Genomic DNA, 19,430 nt, shown 5'->3' with positions numbered 1-19,430 from the left:
CAGCATGCTCCCTTTTCTCAAGGGTAGATGTGATATGAGGGTTTTCAAGCAGAAGAGCTGATATTTTCCTCTGTTATGCTACCTGTCACCTTCACCCAGTGACTCTTCAGATGCCAGGGCCGGCACTAGGACAGTCACTGTGTTTGGGGCAATGCACTTCTTTTCCTCAGGGTGCTTCCATCTCTGCAGGAAAAGACCTTGGAATCCCGGCCATGTTCACCCATAGGACTGTGCTTGTGATCTCTTACTGGAAATCAGAGAACAAATGTGCCTGAGCTTCCAAGGTCTGGTAGCTCCTCCCTAGCCTCCCTAGAGTTCCATATGGCTTTTCCTTTGTCACTAACAAAACTAGCAGTAGCACACCAGGTGACAAAGCAGTACATCAGAAATTCCTTTTCTGGCTGCAGGGCTGAATTAGTAGCTCAGAAATGTGTGGGCAGGCCATGCCTGGCTGCCCTGGCCATCTGGGGTAGGTGGTACTCTGCAGAATCTCAGGGGAGCTTCTGAAAGGGACTGAGGCAGAACGGAAATAAGGTTCACTTCTCTTTAATTATTCTGGCTAGCCTTGCTGATTATTGAGAAACAAGTGCTATTTACTGTCCTCATCTCAGTTTAAATCTTGATTTTAGCAAGACAAGAAATATTTTTGTCAGCACACTCTCCTCTGCTGAAGGGATGTATTGGGAGTTTGGGAATCCACCACTGAGGTTTTTGCAGAAGGAAGAGATCTATACTGCTGTATGTAGGCCTGCTTTCTAGTAAGCAATCATTTGGCTTCAGTTTGCAGATGTTGTCAGCTCTTTACACCTGGTATTTTGTTCCTGTGGATAAACCTGTGCCCTCTAATGAGAACACCTCTTCTTTATCCTAAATTGAAGAGATTGAATACTTTGTGTTTCTTACAGAAAGGCATTTTCACTAGTCACCCAATTATTTCCGTCATGTTTTTTCCTGTATTCTCTCCATATTTTTGACATCTCTTAGAAGATGTGACATATTTTACATCACAGCTAGGGTGATATTATAGCATGTATACACCCTCCTGTGATGAGGACGTGTAGGGAGGCAAAAATACCTCCCTGTTCCTGCAGTGTTTCAATGTCCTAATGTCAGAGCATTGAACTGACAGTTCATATTTAATTGCTTGTCATTAGCCCTGAAATCTTCTCTGAATTGCTGTTTTCCAGGATCATCTCCAACTATCTGCAGCTGCTGCCTGCATTCCTTCTTCCTAGAAGTGTAATCCTGCATTTGGCTCTATTAAAATCCCATGTTGCTTGGATGTATTTACCCTCCACAGAGATCCAAACTGCTCTGTGTGATTGCTCTGTTCTCATCACAATACACCACATTGCAAATTTTTGTGTCAGCAGCACACATTATCAATGTGGATTGTATGTTTATTTAGAAATAAAAATATTTATTTCCAGATGAAATTCTTGAATCATGCCAGGCCTCATACTGATCACCCTGGAACCCATCTAATTCCCTCCCCAGTGACAACTACTTCTTATGTTCTGTTTCACAGCCAGTTTGTTATTAATTTTGCATGTGCCTGATTGACATCGTACTGCCTGTTTATTTTTTTATGGAAATAGCATAGGCTCTCAGATGGTTGGTGTGCATGTGTCTAATTCTATCAAATTATGAAAATGGACTCCTTTGACAAGAGTGGTTCTTCACAGACCTCCTTGACTCGACGTCAGTTTGTATTCCTTTTGTTTAGTTCCCAGATAATTGACCTGTGTGTCATCTTTTTCATTGTTCGGGGCTGATTTCGGGCTTGCTGGCTGACAGTTACCTTGTGTGTTGTTCTTGACCTGCTTGAATACCAGCACAGCATGAGCTCCCTTTCCATCTCCCCAGATCTTATTGTTATTCCAAGCTATCCAAGGAATGTCTGCATGGCAGAGCTGCTGTCAGCCAATTCTCATTGAATCACCCAGACCTGTTTGGTTTAGAAATTTGCCTTTCCTGTAGACACTGTAACACATCTCCTGTGCTGACTGTGACAGGGAAGATGGTAAAAACCACAGAATGGGATAGGCCTCTCTGGGCACTTCAGTGGGAAGTGCCACTCTTTGCCTCAGCCACTTTGTCAGAGATGGAGGTGTTGGACAGGGTATGCAGAATAGTTGTCAGTACTGAAGTTCAGTTACAGAGGCATCCAAGGCTGGAACTTTCAAAGAAACCCAAGGAGCATGTGGGCAGCCAACTTGTTTTGGCCATTGGCTGTACCAAGCCTTTTTCCTTGCAGGTAGTGCAGGTGAGAGTGAGATGCTTTTGTTGGAAAGCAGAGTACCCTCTTGGAGGCTTAGTGCTGCAGTCAGTATAAGGAAATGGGAGCAAATGCAGTAGATCAAGATCTTTAACACAAAGAGCTCTGCCTTGTGGCCTACATGGCTTTATAAATGAGTGTGTATGAGATTGACCTTGAGAGCTGGGTGGCTTCTCTGTGCTTAGTCCCCCGAGAGTACCAAAAGCCGACAATGCAGTTAGTGCAGAAAGTTGTAACTGCTCTTACAGACTTCTTGGTAATTCTCTCTTGTTTGTGACTCTCAGGGGCCAAGTTTTGTGTATTTGCTTGGTCTGGCCTCTTCTCTGACTGTCTTACTGTTTTTAGTGCTTGTCTGGGGCTGGGAAGGCAGGTCCTGAGAAAACTTCCACCATAAGAACATGTCTATTTGGAGCTGCTTACATTTGCTATGGTCAAGGAACAGACCTTGAGTGTGATGGGCAGGTAGAGGTTCTTCAAGGCAGCCAAAGCATCCCTGTGGAAGGACAGCCTGATGTGATAGTACAGAGGGGGTGTCTTGGTGAATGCCATGTCCTGCCAGGCTCAGGTCATGGGGCATGGTTCCTAGAGGGGAACAGTGTGCCATGGTGACGACTGAAAGTAGGGGAGGAGTTGGGATCCTGCACAGGTGGATGAATCTCTGTGTCCAGGTGGCAGCTTGGCAGCTTGGCAGTGGAGGTTGCTGTTACATTGGTGGACAGGCACTGTGGGTTAGTGCAGTCACCTGTGAGGCATATTGGTCCATTTTTTCTCTTCCACAGGATTCAGAGCAGAATTGGCTCTCCTGTCTCCCCTCAGCACACAGGGTCCTCGAGGACTGTGCGGCGCTACCCAGCCAGCAATGGCCAGCTCACCTCTAATGCACTCCCCAACGGGAATGGACATGAGCAGAGCAGACCTGGCCCACACACTGCTTCCCAGGAGCACACCTTGTCTGCCAAAGGTAAGGTCTGTAGGGCTGTCACTCTTTTGGGTCTTCTTGTTGGGGTCATGGGAAAGGACAACAGTTTAACTGGGGATTCCCAAGAAACCATGGATTCCCAGGACTGTGCTGCTCAGTGGAATGAAAAGGGAAGGTCAGCATAGGCATTGCTGGGCTTGGCAAAGAAAGGGGTTCTACTGAAGGAGGACACATCAGGGAAGCAAAATGCTGATGGCTTGAGACAGGAGCCAGGGGTTTTGACAATTGCATCTCAGAGATGTTGAACATCACCCCAGCCCCGAAGGGGAATTGCCTCAGTGTGTAGGAATGGTGTCTCCCAGCTTACTCCTCGGTCTGAGCAGCTCTCAAGGTCAGATTGTGCAACCACCATCTATTTCTTCCCTTTGGCTGCTGCCTTGATGCCTTCTGACATGATCAGGGATTAGGCCAGGCTGCTGGGACATGCAGATGCTGAGCCCAATGGTTTCCCAGCTAGGACAGATGCCAGTTGTCTTCTGCAGCTTGGTTCCCTCCTGAAGCCATGGTTCCCCAAGGAGGCACCTCAGCCCCTATGAATAGGGCCATGAACCCTGCTGAAGCTGTAATCTGAAAGTGGGGATTGAAACAGGGAGTGGGGTGAGCACAGCAAGGACAGCACATGACTGGCCCATTGGGGTGGGATGGAAGGCTCTGGTGTCAAGCCAGCTGGTTAAACAACAGTTCTGTCTGTTGACCATTTTCCACAAGTCCCAAAGAGCTCTGAGTGTGATTTCCCATCATATGGGAGGATGGTGAGGGACCAGAAGAGGACCATAGATAGCTGCAAGAGGTCTTAAAGTGCCATTGTTCATGTGTTGACCAACTCTTACAGCTGCTGGAGCAGAAAACAGGGTGGAGTGAGCAGGGGCAAGGAGAGGCAGAATCACAGAACTGCTGAGTCAGCTAGGTTGGAAAAGATCTTTAAGATCATCAGGTCAAATCAATGATGTAACACTACCCTGTCAGCTAGGCCATGGCACTAGTGCCACATCCAGTCTTTTCTTAAACACCTCCAGGGATGGTGACTCTAACACCTTGGGGAGGGACATAAATCCCTCTTTGCATTGGGAATGCTTTGGAGCTTGAGCTGCGAATGACAGCTTGAGCTGCAAATAGCAGCTCCCCTGGCCTAGAGATGCTGTTTCCACTTAGCACTCTTTTTCTTTCATAGGGGCCAACCTGACAGAGAAGATTAGGAAGATAAAAATTGTCTTCACACCCACCATCTGCAAACAGACGTGCCAGAGTGGGCGCTGCTACAACAGCTGCGAGAAAGGAGACACCACCACTCTCTACAGCCAAGGGGGGCAGGACCACGATCCCAAATCTGGCTTCCGCATCTGTGAGCACCCCCATTTCCTCCACCTATTTTCTTGCCTGTCTCCCCACTCTATCTTCCTGCTTTTCCTGACTCTACAGACTAAGGGCTTGGGCTGCTGTAGGGAGAAGAAGCAATGGCTACTCTCAGTGCATTTGAAGGTGTTTTCTGGGGTGTTTGGAGCTTACTCTCTCTCTGGGGGAGGAAGAGAGACTTTGCCTCATTGCTCTCTTTCCTGGGCAAGCAGATCCTGTTTCCATCTCACCCTGGGTAGAGGGGATGTATGTGTTTGAGTCAGGCCTGCAGCCAAGCCTCACCACCTCCTTCTTCTCAGAGCCAGCTCACTGCTTTAGTTGGCATCCAGTCTTGGGGCTGACTTTCATCACCTAATTTCCTCCTGTTCTCTCCTTTCACTCACATGGCAGCCAGGAGAGCTGGCTGCAGGTTGCAAACTGTTCTTATAAACAGGGCTTGCTGAAACCACTGCTCACCCTTCAGAGCCACTGGGATTGCTCATCAAGTCACTGGGATATCCAGCTGTGGGTTGGTCACATTGTCTTGGAGCAAGATGGTGGGAGAAACGTGCTGGACTTGTTGGGACTTGTCCTTTGAGTGCCTCTGTATCACTCAAATTCTTCTACTGAGAAAATGAAAAGTCTTGCTGTTGTGGACACTGATGGAAGATTGTGTTCACAGAAATTTCTGCCTAGGTCCCAGTTCAAACATGTGTCTCCTCCCCTTAAACAGGGTGCTGGGCTTGAGCATATGAGCTTGAAACAGGATGGGTGTTCATCCCCTGGGATGAACCTGACAAGCCATCCAGGAATGTGGAGCAGCAGTGTCTCATCTCATACTGAAATGAGTCAGGATAATCTGTCAAGGCATCCCATGTGATACTTGAGTTTAGTTCACATTAAGAACTGCTCTGGGTTGCTCCAAGCATGATGAGGTCAGAAAGGACATGACTTTGGTTTCATCTGTGAATGCTTTTTCTGAGCCTGTGCTGATGAATTGCTCCTGATTATTTTGTCCCACTCCACACTTCTCCCACATGAACTGCTGGCAGGGCCAGGACTGGATGTGAGACAGGCTCTGAGGATGTGGCTCTCTGCCTGTTCTGTCTGCCTCTCCCATCCTGCTGAGTTCCCTTCTAGGCTAGGAGTAAAAACCCTGCCAAGTGGGGAGGGGGCGATGCAGAAGGGAAGAAATTGGGCAGACTTGGCTACATATGGCTGCCATGGCCCCTGACCCACTCCAAGAGATCCTGCTGTGTCAGCAACACCACCTTGGCAGCTCCCCAGGACATGGGTGCCCCAGCCTGGCTGTGGCCCCAGAGCCCAAGGGAGGGTTCATCTTCTTCAAGCCATGCCTCCAGTTGTGAGCAGAGCTTGGGGAAGATGGTGTTGCCCAGCAGGGACCTGAGCCTGCCTCCAGGCTGCAAGTGCTGACCCCAGCCCAGTGCTGGGCCTGGTCCTTGGGACATCATGGGGTTAGTGCTGTCCAGGTGCAGCTGCCTGGTGTCCCCCAGCTGCCCTTGGCTAGAGCCAGTGTCTCAGTTTCTCCTCTAAGCAGACCTTCTCTTTGCCTTGCAGACTTCTGTCAGATCCCCTGCCTGAATGGAGGGCGCTGTGTGGGCCGCGATGAATGCTGGTGCCCCTCCAACTCCACGGGGAAGTTTTGCCACCTGCCAGCTCCCTCTTTGGAAAAGAAGCAAGGAGGAAGAGGCCCAAAGACCCCAGCTGACAGCTCCATGAGGCACTCCACATACACCCTGCCCTTGTCCAACCAGCTTGGTGAGCATGGTCAATGGCTCCATTTTTCTCCTACTTGTGTGCTCCTCAGATCTTTTCTAACAAGGCTGAGGAAGCCACTACCTCCTTATGCCTGTGGTTTCAGGCCAGGTTGTTAGACAGGAGGTTTCCCTAGTTTCTTGTGGAGATTTTGGTAGGTTTGTCCTCTTTTTAGGCCAGAGAAATATTTTCTCTTAGATGCAGTGTTTCTCTAGATTTCCTGGTGGGCTCAGTCTACCTCTCCTCCCATTTGACTTTGTTCATGATGATACTCTTTGGGTGCCAAATTGTTGCCAGATTGTCACAAATGTGGTGTAAACTCATCTTCCAGCTTCCCTAAACCCTTCCCTGGTGAACGTCCACATCAACCACCCTCCAGAAGCCATTGTGCAAATTCACCAGGTGGCCAGGGTGCGGGGGGATGCAGAGGCGTCGGAGGAGAACAGTGTGGAGGCAGTCCTGGTGCCTCAGCTGGCTGCTGTGCCCTGGTACACCTATTCCCATGGGAATGGGAACAGCATTGCCACTGAGAGCAGACAGCAACAGCAGAGAGCCCCAGGGCTGCTGGGGAGGTGCTTTCGGGAGGCTCTCCATGGGCAGGTAAGAGGACATCTTCAAGTGTTGGTGTATTTCTTCTTCTGGGGTAGGGGAGCCTTGGCTTTTGGGGTATAGGGGGTGGCTTTATTCTGTGAAGCTGTTCAGCATCAGCATGGGCATCATGCAGGTGCCATGGGCACAGGCAGCAATGTGTTACTACTTGGGAAGAAAAAATTTCCTTGCTTTGATCCAACAGAGAGACCTCACTGCCTTGCCCTGACCAGGCTGTGCCCTGGGGCAGCACAGCCCAGACTTGATGGCTTTCACACACAGTCTGGTTTTAAAAGGGTGCCCTATTTATAGCAACATTTACAGCCACGCTCTGCGATTATTATAGGAAACGTATAAAACATAGGAAAATTCCTTTCCCTCTCAGACGATAAATGGAAGTCTGATTTCCATGGAACCATGCCTTCCTGGAGAGCTCAGCTGGGGCTTGGGAAGCAAATGCACGTGAGGGACTTTCTCACCCCTGTCCCACAGTCATCGTAATTTCTTATTTTGTCTTTCCCCATATGTTTCTCTTGCGTCACTGGAAAAGCATTGGAGGTTTTTGGCACCCACAGGAACACCTGTGAGCTCCCCCAGAGCAGTTCGTGCTCAGAGAGACCCCCAGCCTGCCAGTCTGGGACTCAGCTCCCTCCCCACTGCTCCCCAGCCTTTTTGGGGGGACTGCTCCCAGTTCCCATCCCACCCTTCAGTCACTCCCATCCAAGTCGTTTCTAGCGGGAAATATTCTTAGCCATTCTCTAGTGCAAAAAGAGAGGAGCTCAGAACCTGGGGCTGGAAAAGCCCTGCTTCTCTGTGGGGGAATGGCAGTGCTGCGACCTTAGGAGCAGAGCATGATGACGCACAGAGATGCTTACGGATGCCTGGAGAGGCTGTAGGAGATGCTGTAGGGGCGGCAGGGGGTACCCTTGCTGTGCTCACAGCTCACCCAGCTGGGTGATGCCGTGCCCGGGAGGGGGTGAGGAGCGGGGCGGGGAGTGCCTGCCTCTCCCGCCCGCCTGCCGCAGCCGAGCGCTCGGTATGCAGCGCTGGGCAGGCGGCCACGCGTGCCTGGACGGGCGCCAGCCCCAGCCCGCGGCCCAGCGGCTCCGCTCCGATGGGGGAGCCTGTAATCCAGAGGGCCTTGCCGACACTGGGGGGAAAGAGAGACTCATTCAGCAGAGGAAAGTGCCTGACAACAAGCTCCCTGCCGGGCTGGAGTGGTGCGCCCATTTCACAGGCTAATCAGCCAGGCAAGGGGCTGATTCTGGGGCTTTGCCAGGTGATATCATCTCTGGTTCATCTCTGCTCTGTTTGATGGCCCCTTCCCCTCTGAAGGGTGCAGTCAAGGGAGGTTCTGTCTGCACAACTTTTTACTATCTTAATCCATATCCCTGGTCCCGCTGTGTCCCAGTGGGGAGCTGTGCCAAGAGGGCCGTGCCAGCCTCTGACCCCAGACAGCTGTTCCCTCTGCTGGCTCTGCTGCTGCTCTACCAGCTGGGCACATGATTCCTCTGCATCCCACAGAAGCCTGATCTGCTCTTCTCTCCACAGTGCACCAACCCCCTGCCAGGGCTTACCAAGCTGGAGGATTGCTGTGGCAGTGTGGGCCTCTTCTGGGGCATGGACCAGTGCCTGGCCTGTCCCCCCCGGCCAGGTGAGTACTGCTACTGGCCAGGAGCTGGGACAGTGTGAGGGACAGCCTGCACCCTCACTGAGCTAAGAAAAAGGGCTGCCGCATATAGCTGAGGCAAGGAGCAGAGCTGTGGGTCTTGATACATGGCTCTCCTTGGCCCTTGGGGATGGGCAGCATGTCCCAGGTGAGTGCAGGGTCATGCCAGCTGCTGCCCCAGCCCACCAGGAACAGTGCTCTGGGTTGGGTGCTGGGCCCAGGCTCGTGTGGCCAGTGGTTCCCACCACGCTAACCCCATTCAGAGGGAGAAACAGGAAAAAAGCAGCCGTGGTTTTAGGAGGTGCAGTTCTAGGTTGGAGAAGGAGGCTGCAGACTTGGCCCTATAGAGTTACGGGCTTGCTCTGGGCCCAACACGGGTTTGGCAGGGGCTCTGGAAATAACACTACATCAAACAATTGGCAGGAGCACACCCGGGGTCCATTCCAGGGGCATGGGCGTCCAGCTCTGTTTCTGCTGCACTTGGGAGCTGGACAGACTGATCTAGCAGGAGATGGGGATTCCTCATCTGCTCTGCTCGGGGAGCTTCATGACGAGCATGGCCCCTTGACCACGGTCACATCCTATGTTGTGGTGGAGAAGCCATACAGGAGGGCTCCTGTCTGGAGAGGAGGCAGTCCCCAGGGCACAATGGCTCCAGCATCCAGTGCTGACTGGCTGTGGTGCAGGGCAAGGTGCACTCACCTGGTGGAATGTGGGCAGGGAGCTGCTCACCTCTTCCCTGCCTGTCTGCCTGCCTGCCCCCTTTCATTGCTGCCTGCCTGCTCAATCACATCCCTTCACTGGATCAAAGAACTAAAGAAAACAGACCCCATGGTTCAGGAGACTTTGGACTCCTGAAGTACAGTGTAGGTATCCAAGGTAGCAGGTTTTGCAAGCAAGTGTGGTGCTGGTGACTTCTAGCTCTGCTCAGAGTTTTTCCTGCTTGCTTACACACACATTCCCAAGAGCTGAATTTGTGTCTCATTATCCTCCCTCAATTCGATTCCTACTCAGCCAGGGGTAGGGCTGACTGGAGCCAAATTCCTTGCAATCACAGACGAGGTTGTCAGCATCCTGGAACCCAGTCCAGATCTTAGGAGCTCTGATTGCTGTCATCTTCCCAAGCTGCATGGCTGTGCTGTGGCCCATGCGCCAGCCCCAAAAAAGTCTTGGGCATTTGTGGTGTGGGGGTGACCCTGGGGTCTGCAGGTTCAGTACAAACAAGGAAATGCCCCACACAGGCCTTAGCCCCTCTTCTTTGTCCCTCGCCTTCTTAACACCAGTCATGGCTTTCTCTTCCCCATCCTACAGCAGTCTCCCTGTTTCTCACCCATCTTTCTGTGACCCCTCCATTAGAAAGCAGGGGGCTGCTTAATACTTCAGTTGTGCTGCAGACTGCTGCAAAAACTCTGCACCTCCTTTCTTCTTCTCCATGCCAGGATGCAAGGTGCTTGCAGAGAATGCAGCCAGAGCTGCAGCAGTGATTTGCTCTGCTGGACTTAGTGCTTCACAATGTGTCTAATTACAGACTTCTAAGATGTGAAAACAGACACAAAATACTCCCATGTGCTCCTTGCAGTCAGCCAACCAAATGCTTGACTCGAGCTGCCAGCAGGCTCCACAGCTCATAGCTCAATGCATGCTCTGTGTCCCAGGAGCAGTTGCAACTCAAGGCAAGTTGTCACTGCTGGTTTTCACTGAGTGGACAGATGCCTGTCTGGCTTTGTTTTCAGTCTAATTCCAGGGTGCTATGAAGAATGTATGTGGGTCTTTTGTATTCCTGTGCCACAAGAAATTCCCTCTGGCTTTGGGTGATAAAATTCCTCCTTGGAGACTTAATGGCTCTTGTAATTTTGGCAGGAATTCAGGCTAGTTGAAGGAGCCATTTTCATCCCGTTCTATGGTATGCAAGTGTCTTGCTGCTTTGGCCGCCTCTGGTGTAAGGAGCTGTAAGGCAGACACATGATGGAGGCAGCTTAAGAGAGCCCGGGATTGTGGAGTGAGAAGCCCAGGTAGATGGCATGCCTTTCTCTGGCATGTTGTCTTCATACACAAGATAGCTGACCCCAGAGTGGAGTCAGCAGAACAGATCTTTCTCAGTGACCTTACTTCTTTAACAGCGCCACCAAGCACTGTGACCTGTCATTGCCTTGTGCCTTGTCTGCCAGGGTTTCCAGTTCCATGCCAGTGTGAAGGCATTGTTCCATGTACTTCCTGCCTGTAGACCACATCCCACACTCACATTCCTTCTGCCTTCTGGTCTTGCTGGCCTGTATTGTGCTCACTCAAAGTCACTGGGCTGTAGTTCAGTGACCTGGTGTCTCGTGCACAGAGATAACGTGTCCAGTGTCTGTTTCCAGCTTTCTTCTTAGCATTGTGATCTTCAGAGACAACTTCTTGCTCTCATGAGTGCCAGGGAAGCACGCAGCAGAGCAGACTTGACAGCATTGGGAATTTAACTCCAGCAACTAGAGACAGAAATGGCAGAAGCTAGTTCAGTGTAAACACTTACAAACGTACAGAAGTGCAGCCAGGCAAGAGCTAGACAAATGGGGAACTTGTTTGGATTGACTGTCTGCCCGAGACACTGATTGTTAGTAGAGTCTGGATACGTCCGGATGTCTCCATCGTCTGCAGCTTTCATGTTTGGTACGTGTTTGTGTGCAGAAAGACATCAGAGCAGATGAATAGGAGGCAGGCATCTGTCCGAGCAAACTTACCATGACCAATCCTTGCTATTTTTTTATGTTTTGCTCAGCATCAGAAAAGCCAAGGCACTCAAATGCTTTGTCTGCTTCCTAACGAGACCATGTTAAAAGCTGAGTTCAAAATTAAGAGTTGACCTAGCCAGGATTGTCTCTGTAGTGAGAGTTACTTTAGTCTTAGCTATTTCCTTAGGCCATGCTCAGGCTGTGTGGTTTGCTGCTGGGGGGCTGTACATTGTTAAGTATCTTCAGAGAAGTGGGCACAGAGGTGGGTTGGGTGTTCCAGCAGGCTATAGTAGAAGTTCCTGGGAGCTCAAGCAAGTGAGAACTAAAGATAGGACCCCCATGACATGTCAGAATCAGCCCTGGGAGAAGGGGAAGGGCCAAGGGCTTGCTCCATGAGCTGTTGGAGCAAAGGCTGGTTGTTGCCTGGTCCATGAGAGAAAGAGATGAGCCAGAGACAGGGCCCTGGCGGGTGGCAGGACATCTGCATGTTGCCATGCAGCTGCAGTCCTTCAGCTCTGGCCAGAATTTGGTGGATGAAATGTGTTGTGTTGCAAGATAGGATAAATCAGGTGGAGACATTCAGTGACCTTCCTGGTTCTTTAGTACTTGGAGAAAGCAATGGAGCACACACTGGAAGGCTAGAACAGAAGGGTAGGGGCAAACAGGAGCTGGAAAGTAAAACCTGGAGAAGACTGATAGTAGGAAAAGAGCATTAGAGGCTGATGAAGCAGCTGAAGTAGCCACACTAGGATGTGACTGAAAGGGAGTTCAGGAACAAGCACAGTAGTTGAGCGGGGCTGGTGAGGAGCCTGCCCTGAAGCAATGTCCTGTGCGGTGGCAAGCTCAGGAGGTGTGGCTAGGAGCAGGTACACTGCTGGGCAGAGCTGCTCCTGCTTACCTGCCAGACCATGTGTCATTTTGGGGGATACAGTGGTCTGTGGAAAGAACGTGTTTGAACAATATTAAGAGATGGTCTGTAGAAATTAAACCAAATGAGACTGGAGCTACCGGTCAACACATACCCCATGGCAGTTGTGGATTTGGATACTGGTTTTCCCAAAGCCTTGGCCCTTCTCAGGCACATGGGGATAAAGGAAACTGGTAGCAGAGAATTCTGTCCAGAGGGTATCACAGCCCTGCTCTTCTACCTCCTCCCTTTCCATGAGACCACACACCTCTGGAACCAGCAGAATTCCAGGAAAACACCCATATCAGTGGACACCATCTGCAGTACTGCCAGAAGCTACAAGTCTCATCCTTCTGTGCAAATGACAGACTTTCTGGGTGCAGGAGTAAACCTGCATTTTCTAGATCCTGATTTTTCAGTGCCCCCTGTCCCTTATTTCCAGCTGCAGTCAGCCTGAGCATGGACTAGGTTGTGCACCCACTCATTGTGGTCACTGCAGATCTTCCTGGGCTGCTTTCTCTCCTCCTATGGGTTTTAACTGCATTAAGAAACAAGTCTTTGAAGGCCATTGTTTTGTTTTTATTCCCATTCCACGTGTTTTTTCAAGTTTTTTGTCCTAGAGAAAAGTCTGAATTTCACTGGAAAGTTGGATCCTGTAATGTCTGGCTTGGCACCCGCAGCACTCCCCTAACAGACCTCCCACTGTGAGAGGGGTGGCAGCTCACCCATGGAGCCGTCATGTCAGAAACGCCAAGTGGCTCTGCAGGCCTCCCCTGTGCTGTGCCTGCAGGCATTGAAACAGCCACAGGCAGCCCCTTGGAAATCAAACCCCTGCTCTGCTCCTGGGAGCAGAAGGGGTAGGATACAGGGAAAAAATCCCTGGATATATGGGAAGGAGGCTAGAGAGGCCACTGTTACCATGTGCCACAGGGAGTCTGTGCAGAACAGTAAAGAAAGGCTGGAGGTGGGAAAGAAGCTGAAACCTCTGCAAGGTCGTGCCAGTACTACAGAAAGCAATACTTAACCTGGGAAAGCACAGCATTTTCAGGAGTGCTTTGTTCTGCACCGTGCTTGTTTTGCTCATCATTCATGTACAGCATTGTTGTAGCAGCACGCAGCAGCACAGTGTTACAAAACTAGGGGTTTTTAGGTACAAAGCATCTTCTTGGAGTTGGAAGCCACCTTGGGAGCAGAATAAGGATCTTTCTGTTGAAACAGTAAATGGCAAAAAGGAAATATCAGAGTCTTTTTCCTTCAAGCATCTTTTGCACCTTCAAGACTGATCATGAGTAGAGCCAGAGGACTGCATTTTGTATCGCACATGTAGCACTGGTGCATGCCCTCCCCACCACGACTATCATAACCCTTGTTGAGGCATTGGACAAAGTCTTGCTGGAGCCTCCTTACAACAGCCCATGCAGAGAGCAGTCACGACAGACCTGGACAGAAGGATTTGTCTCTTTCCCTCTGTCCATTCTGCATTAGAACTCAGCTGATGCCCACAGCCACAGCCTAACTTCTTGCCGTGGCACCTCTAATACACCTCCGGAGGCTGCTGTGGGGCCCAAACTGCTCTGATCTTCTGCCAGTGAGCTCAGCAGCTCATGTCCTCTGTGCAATGGAGGCTGATCTTCTCTGCTTCACACTAAAACAGGCTGTGGCTTAACTGAGTCCACCACCCCCATTTCTCCAGGTGTCATGAGACCATTCACTCCGGCTCCTTTCACCTCCCAGGACTAGCAGAGGCACCACAGCCACCCTCAAGGTTTCTCAGTGAGTTGATATCTTTAGTATGGTAGATGGAAAGACTCAAAATAAATGGGCTAGCTTTCAGGAAATGGGCATTTCTCATCTGACCACAGGCTTGCTTCTTCCCCTTTTAACAGAGTGGTATTGTATGGACTAATGTAATGTAATATCTTATCCAACAAACATTGTCTCACTTCACACCCTTTTGCCTACCACCGCTAGAAGAAGTTTTCCACTTCACCATCACCCTGAGCTTCTCCAGACAATGTTTGGGCAGCCAGAGCTGTTGGGTAAAATCTCTTCTCCTAGGAAGTGATGAAAAATTAGCCTAGTTGCTTAAAGACTGCCCCGCTAGGTGACAAAATCCCTCTGCCCAATTTCCGTTTATTCATTTCCTTTCATATTATGATCTACTTGAGTATTTTTCTAGCTGGGGACAAAGATGCTGATGGGAGTCCTGGGCTGTGTCTGCTTCACACTCACCTCCTTTCTGAGCCTGTGAGCCTATTGCATGCATGCTCCTTTGTATGAGCCCAGCCCTGACAGGGATGCCTGGTGCCTGCAGAGCTTGCAGAGAGATAGAGGAAGCAATGAGAGCCAAGAGGGACTCCTAATGTGCAGCTTCCGGGTGACCACATTGGTTTGGCACGGTGTCCTCAGGGCTGAAATGCCCAGGAGGCAAGGTTCTGAAATCACAGCCTTGAATGAGGAACCAGGCTCTCTGCCCTCAGCAAGCCTGAAATCTGTCTGCCTGACAGATGCAACTCAGCTGCTCCATCCCTAGCCTCAGGCTCTGGGAGAACCCTTCTTGGAGAGAGTGTAGACAGACACAGGAGACTGGGCCCCCTTCAGCTCTGGATGCAACAGATTTCTGCCCTCTCTGATCATCTGATTAGCTTTTTCCTTTTGGTGGGTTCCAGAGGAATAGCCTCCCAACAGCTGCATGAGGGAAGGTTGGATGCTGATCACCTTTGCAGGACACCTAGGTGTCCTAGGGTGGTTTTTTTCAGGAGGTTTTGACCATCTCTGTTGTTGTTTGGCCACGTCTGAGTGTGTGGAAGGAAATAGTCCTCTACTCAAGAAACCAAGCACAAAGCTGAGAGTTAATAGCTTATATCCTCCTGCAGCCACACACTGTCTTCCCTTGTGGATAGATCTTGGCAGCCTCCAACCAATACTTCAAAACTTTCTTGGTTCCCTCTTGGTACAGAGAGATCTGCTTACATTACATTACAATTATTCTTTCCAGGGAACATGGGTTTCTTTGCAGAGTTAAGACGTTTGTCCATAGCTTCACAAGTGATTTGCTGAAGTAGAGAGGTTTCTCCAAACTGGAGTTTGGTAAGTGCTAAGGTGGCACAGACCTGCAATTTATCTGCCCACCACTGGCATTTTCTGCCTTGCCCTCTCCCCAGCAGCATCTGTTGGAGGGATGCTACACAATCTGTTTCTCTGCAAACTTTCCAGAGGGGGAGCATGGCTCTCACACATCATCACTGTTTGATCTCCAGCACGCTTGGCTTCTGCTGAGAGGGCTTGCACATAACAATGGTGCTTCATTTGAGTGTCTGTTATCACATTGTGCTGAGGTTGACAGATGCTTCCAAGCACAGTTAATGCCTGTCGGCAGCCCCGAGCCCACAAGCTATGGTGTGGGAGGACCTGAAATCCCACTGGGCCACTCAGCCTGGAGCCCATAAGCCAGAGGGTTTTTTACCTTCCCAGAAGGTTGGAAAGGTACCCTGGGATTCCCAGTATCACCAGGAACTCCCTCATCCCTAAATCCAGATATTTGTTAGCACCTGCTGCCTACAATTCATGACTAAACTGTAGAAGTTTTTTGTCTTTGTCATTCACTCAGCTGCTGAGGATCAATGTACACATGGAAAACCTTGTAGCTTCATTTAATATACCTGAGAAAACCAGGTTTTCTGTTCTCCTTCCTGGTACAGGCTGGTAATGATGTGTTCTCCTGTCTTTTATTTCCTAAGCACCTTTATCTTAGGAGGCTGGTCTCTAACTTTTGCCTTAGAAGAACTGTCCTAGAATGGCTTTAAATTGCTTTATAGAGTTCAAGTGTTCAGGAGAAAGAGTTATGGACATGCCTGCTCTCTGGCCCCAGAATGTGTTCTTAAACTTTGCGGGCTTTCCTTGTGGTCTTAAACTTTGCAGGCTCTTGTCAAGCATCTCCTGCTGTAAGGATGGTCTCAGTTTGTCCCTGGTTCTTGGAGTTGGAATGTGTAAAGAATCTGCCAGATCCTTGATATGACTATTGCCATGGAGGGCTTTCTACATATGACACCAAGGAGTGAGCTACTGATGCCAGGCAGGAGAAATTAAGAGGGGTTGGAATATGCCTGGGCAGTCTCTTAGCTGTTGCATGCACTCCTTGTTCCCAAGCAAAAGATCCAGAAATTGTAAAAGAAACCGCACCCTGGGAAAATCCCAACCTTAGGCAAAGTACCCTTCTTCCTACCCCCCACCCCATTCTTACTCACTTCCCAACCCATCCACTCAGATTCCCTGTTCCTTGCTCCAAAATTCAGTGCCTAAATTTGACTTCCTAGGAATTTATGGACCACATTTTACTTGCCTTTAAAAAATTTGGAGAGGTTTAATTGTGCGTGTTACAGAACATTTTGAAACCCACAAAACTATTTAAAGCAGAAATCTGAATTTTTCTTTGATGAGAGGGATTGGGGCAGGAAATCACATGCAGTATAAAAAGAAATGTAATAAACAGGGCCTGAGTTGTTACTTCAGCAGCTTGTCAAGAACCTCAGCCATTCCTTTCACTCTTGTCTCCCTTGTCATGTGCCACCTGGCTATCCAAACTGACCTAGAAGGAGACAAAGTGACATAGTGGTAGATATGAGGCACAGGCAGCACCTCTGGGTCACCAGTTTGGCACTTGCCAAGAAGCAGAAGACACTGCATGAATAACATGGCTGCTCTTACCTTTCCCTCTGCCGTGGGAGTCATCAGGAGCCCACCCAAGGCAGGCCTAGGGACACTTTCCCCTCTGGAAGGAAGGCAGAGAAGGGAGGGCACCGGTGGCTGGCTCTAGTGCCAGTGTCCCACACTGTTTGCTTTTTTCCCCAGCACATCCTGTGATTGAGAATGGGCAGGTGGAGTGTCCCCAGGGATACAAGAGGCTGAACCGGAGCCACTGCCAAGGTAAGGATGCTGCTTTCATCTGTTTTTCTCCTTCTCACATTCTCTGTTAGAGCTGAAATTATCTACACAAAATACATTTATCTAAATCCCTGGTTTTGGTCCTCAAAGAATGTGACTTATAAAAACCTCCATGTTCTTATCAAGAATAAAAGAAAACCAGGTAACACAGGACTGTGTGACTCTGCTGACAAGCACAGTGAGCACACAGTTGGGCCAGTACAAGGAAACTCCCCTGTTAAGTCCTACTGACCCAATAAGGACCTGTGTTTATGCTCTGTTAAATGGGAGTGTAAAAACACTTCTTCCATGGTCTGAAACAACAGAAATTCCGTTTCCTAAAAATATTTGTGAAGGTTATCAGCTTGTTCATTTGTTCTTTTACAAGTAGGATAGTGCCAATTTGAACATTTACAAGTGGGAGAGGCCATAAAAGTGATGCCTTCTGTTCTGACTGTGTCACTTGTTCATGCTGCTAGGCTCCCCTGCCTGCCCCAGGCTGCCAGGATCGATCCATTTCTCACTTCTGTGGTCCCTTAGTTCCATATGAGGAAGGCACCAATCTCTCCACTTTTCTCTCTTGTTCATGTTTATTTGGCATTTCTTGGACCCACACTGTGTTTTTCTGTCCTCTGACTAAAGAGGAATTTTATTGTTCCCTTCTCGTGATCCCCGAAAAGCTGAGAGGTGTCATCTCACATGCATCAGGGAGCAAACCCAGGGCTGGCAGTCCAATGACTCATCTCTTTCAGATGGGACTTTCCACCATGCTTACTTAATTAATGATTCAACCTGCCCACATTGTCCTGAGGGAGTACTTTTAACAACACAACAACTATTCAGCTTGGTGCTCAGATCTCATCCCTTATGTGGCCACAGACAGTGCTGTGATTATGAGGAGCTACCCAGAGACATAAAATACAAGTTGGGGGAACAAAGCAGCTGCAGGGACTCATGTCAGAAAGCAGAGATCTGCAGTGCCTGCTCTGGATTTCTGTCCCCTGTGGATCAAGGAGGAGCAGAGGGAGATGACAGTGTGGATTTGGCTAGGAAGATGTTTTTGCACAGGAAAAAGCATGAACCAGAGATTTGTGCCTCTGGATACTCCTTTGTAAGCTGGACTGGAGAAGTTCTGTTCTTCGAACACTACTGCTTCAAGGTGCTATTCCCATTTCTACTGCTGCAGCAGAACATGTGTCAGGAAGCCTTAGCCCCTCACTTTAGAGCCTAGACTGAGCAATTTGGTGGACAGATGTAGGAGAGGCTACATGGGGTCTTCTTTTGCCAGCCCAGGTAGCAGGGGAGACTACCTGGCTTTGTGGGCTATTGTTAAAAAACTGTGACTGGAGGAGGACCCTGGCAGAAGCCCACTTTGCTCTGTTCAGTATGGACAGAAGGGGTTTCTCTAGTGCCTTCCAGCAGAGGAAGGCACTGGAGGATTTGGCTGCACTACGTTGTGCAGCGAAATCCTACTCCTCCTTCCTTCTGCAGATCCCTGTAGCATTGGTACCCCTGACTGACTTAACTTCTGGCCTGGTCTTCATGGCCCTGTGTGTCTCACCTGTGTATGGAGCAGCTGGTGGAATGAATGGAGGAGTTTTAGAGCACAGGACTGGGGAGGACCTCTAGGTCATTAAGTCTGAACTTCAGCTGTCATTGCTGGCTGTGTGACTCACAAGACAGCCCCCTCCACCAAGCAGTGGTGCTTTGGCTCTGAGGAATAAGGCAGTGCTGTGAAAGCTGTTCCTGAGTCTTCCACCCCATCCATCTTGAAACAGTTCCTAGAGCACCACTGGGTGCTCTGAGGGCACTTGAGGTCTCACCAGGGCCATGTACACTGGCCCTGGGACTGCCCTGTGTCTTTGGCCTAGCATCACGTTGGCATTTCTTGGTCTTGGCAGCTCAGAGCTGTCCTGTGAGCAGTGAGTGGGCCCTGAACCCTCTCACTGATGGCTTTCACCTCTTAGCTTGCAGTATATGTTCCTGTGGTTTGTCTTAGGGTTGTGCTGAGGTTACTCCCAGTCCTACTGCTCTGTGTCTCATCCAGCTCTTCCTGCACTGCTTGTGCCTCCTGACACTGCACATTTCATCAGCATTCTGACTTTTTTGGACCAAGCTCTTTAGTGAAGATAGAAGGCTACATTATTCCATGAGGACATGGAATTCCACCTTCCTTCTTACTCTCTAACTGAAAAGTGCCCTCAGCTCCCCTTAATGCACTTTTTGCCAATTCCTGTCTTCTCTGGCTTAGCTCATACATTCGTACA

General features: G+C 49.7%; 1 protein-coding gene across 1 annotated transcript in view; it reads left to right on the top strand.

Annotated features, from left to right (window-relative positions):
• Positions 1 to 19,430, top strand: part of LTBP2 (latent transforming growth factor beta binding protein 2) — a 71,150-nt gene that overhangs the window by 30,078 nt on the left and 21,642 nt on the right. Inside the window, exons 4-9 of the mRNA XM_054275182.1 lie at positions 3,058 to 3,239; positions 4,429 to 4,599; positions 6,168 to 6,368; positions 6,697 to 6,965; positions 8,505 to 8,607; positions 17,092 to 17,166. Coding sequence (XP_054131157.1) covers positions 3,058 to 3,239; positions 4,429 to 4,599; positions 6,168 to 6,368; positions 6,697 to 6,965; positions 8,505 to 8,607; positions 17,092 to 17,166 — 1,001 coding nt within the window. The remainder of the gene's footprint in view (positions 1 to 3,057; positions 3,240 to 4,428; positions 4,600 to 6,167; positions 6,369 to 6,696; positions 6,966 to 8,504; positions 8,608 to 17,091; positions 17,167 to 19,430) is intronic.

Source organism: Melozone crissalis, unplaced genomic scaffold (genome assembly GCF_028551555.1).
Source record: "Melozone crissalis strain CALT ecotype California unplaced genomic scaffold, PUWL_Pcris_2 ptg000018l_1, whole genome shotgun sequence".
Lineage (NCBI taxonomy): Eukaryota > Metazoa > Chordata > Aves > Passeriformes > Passerellidae > Melozone > Melozone crissalis.
Note: the sequence above shows the minus strand (reverse complement) of the source record. Positions and strands in the feature narration are given on the sequence as shown.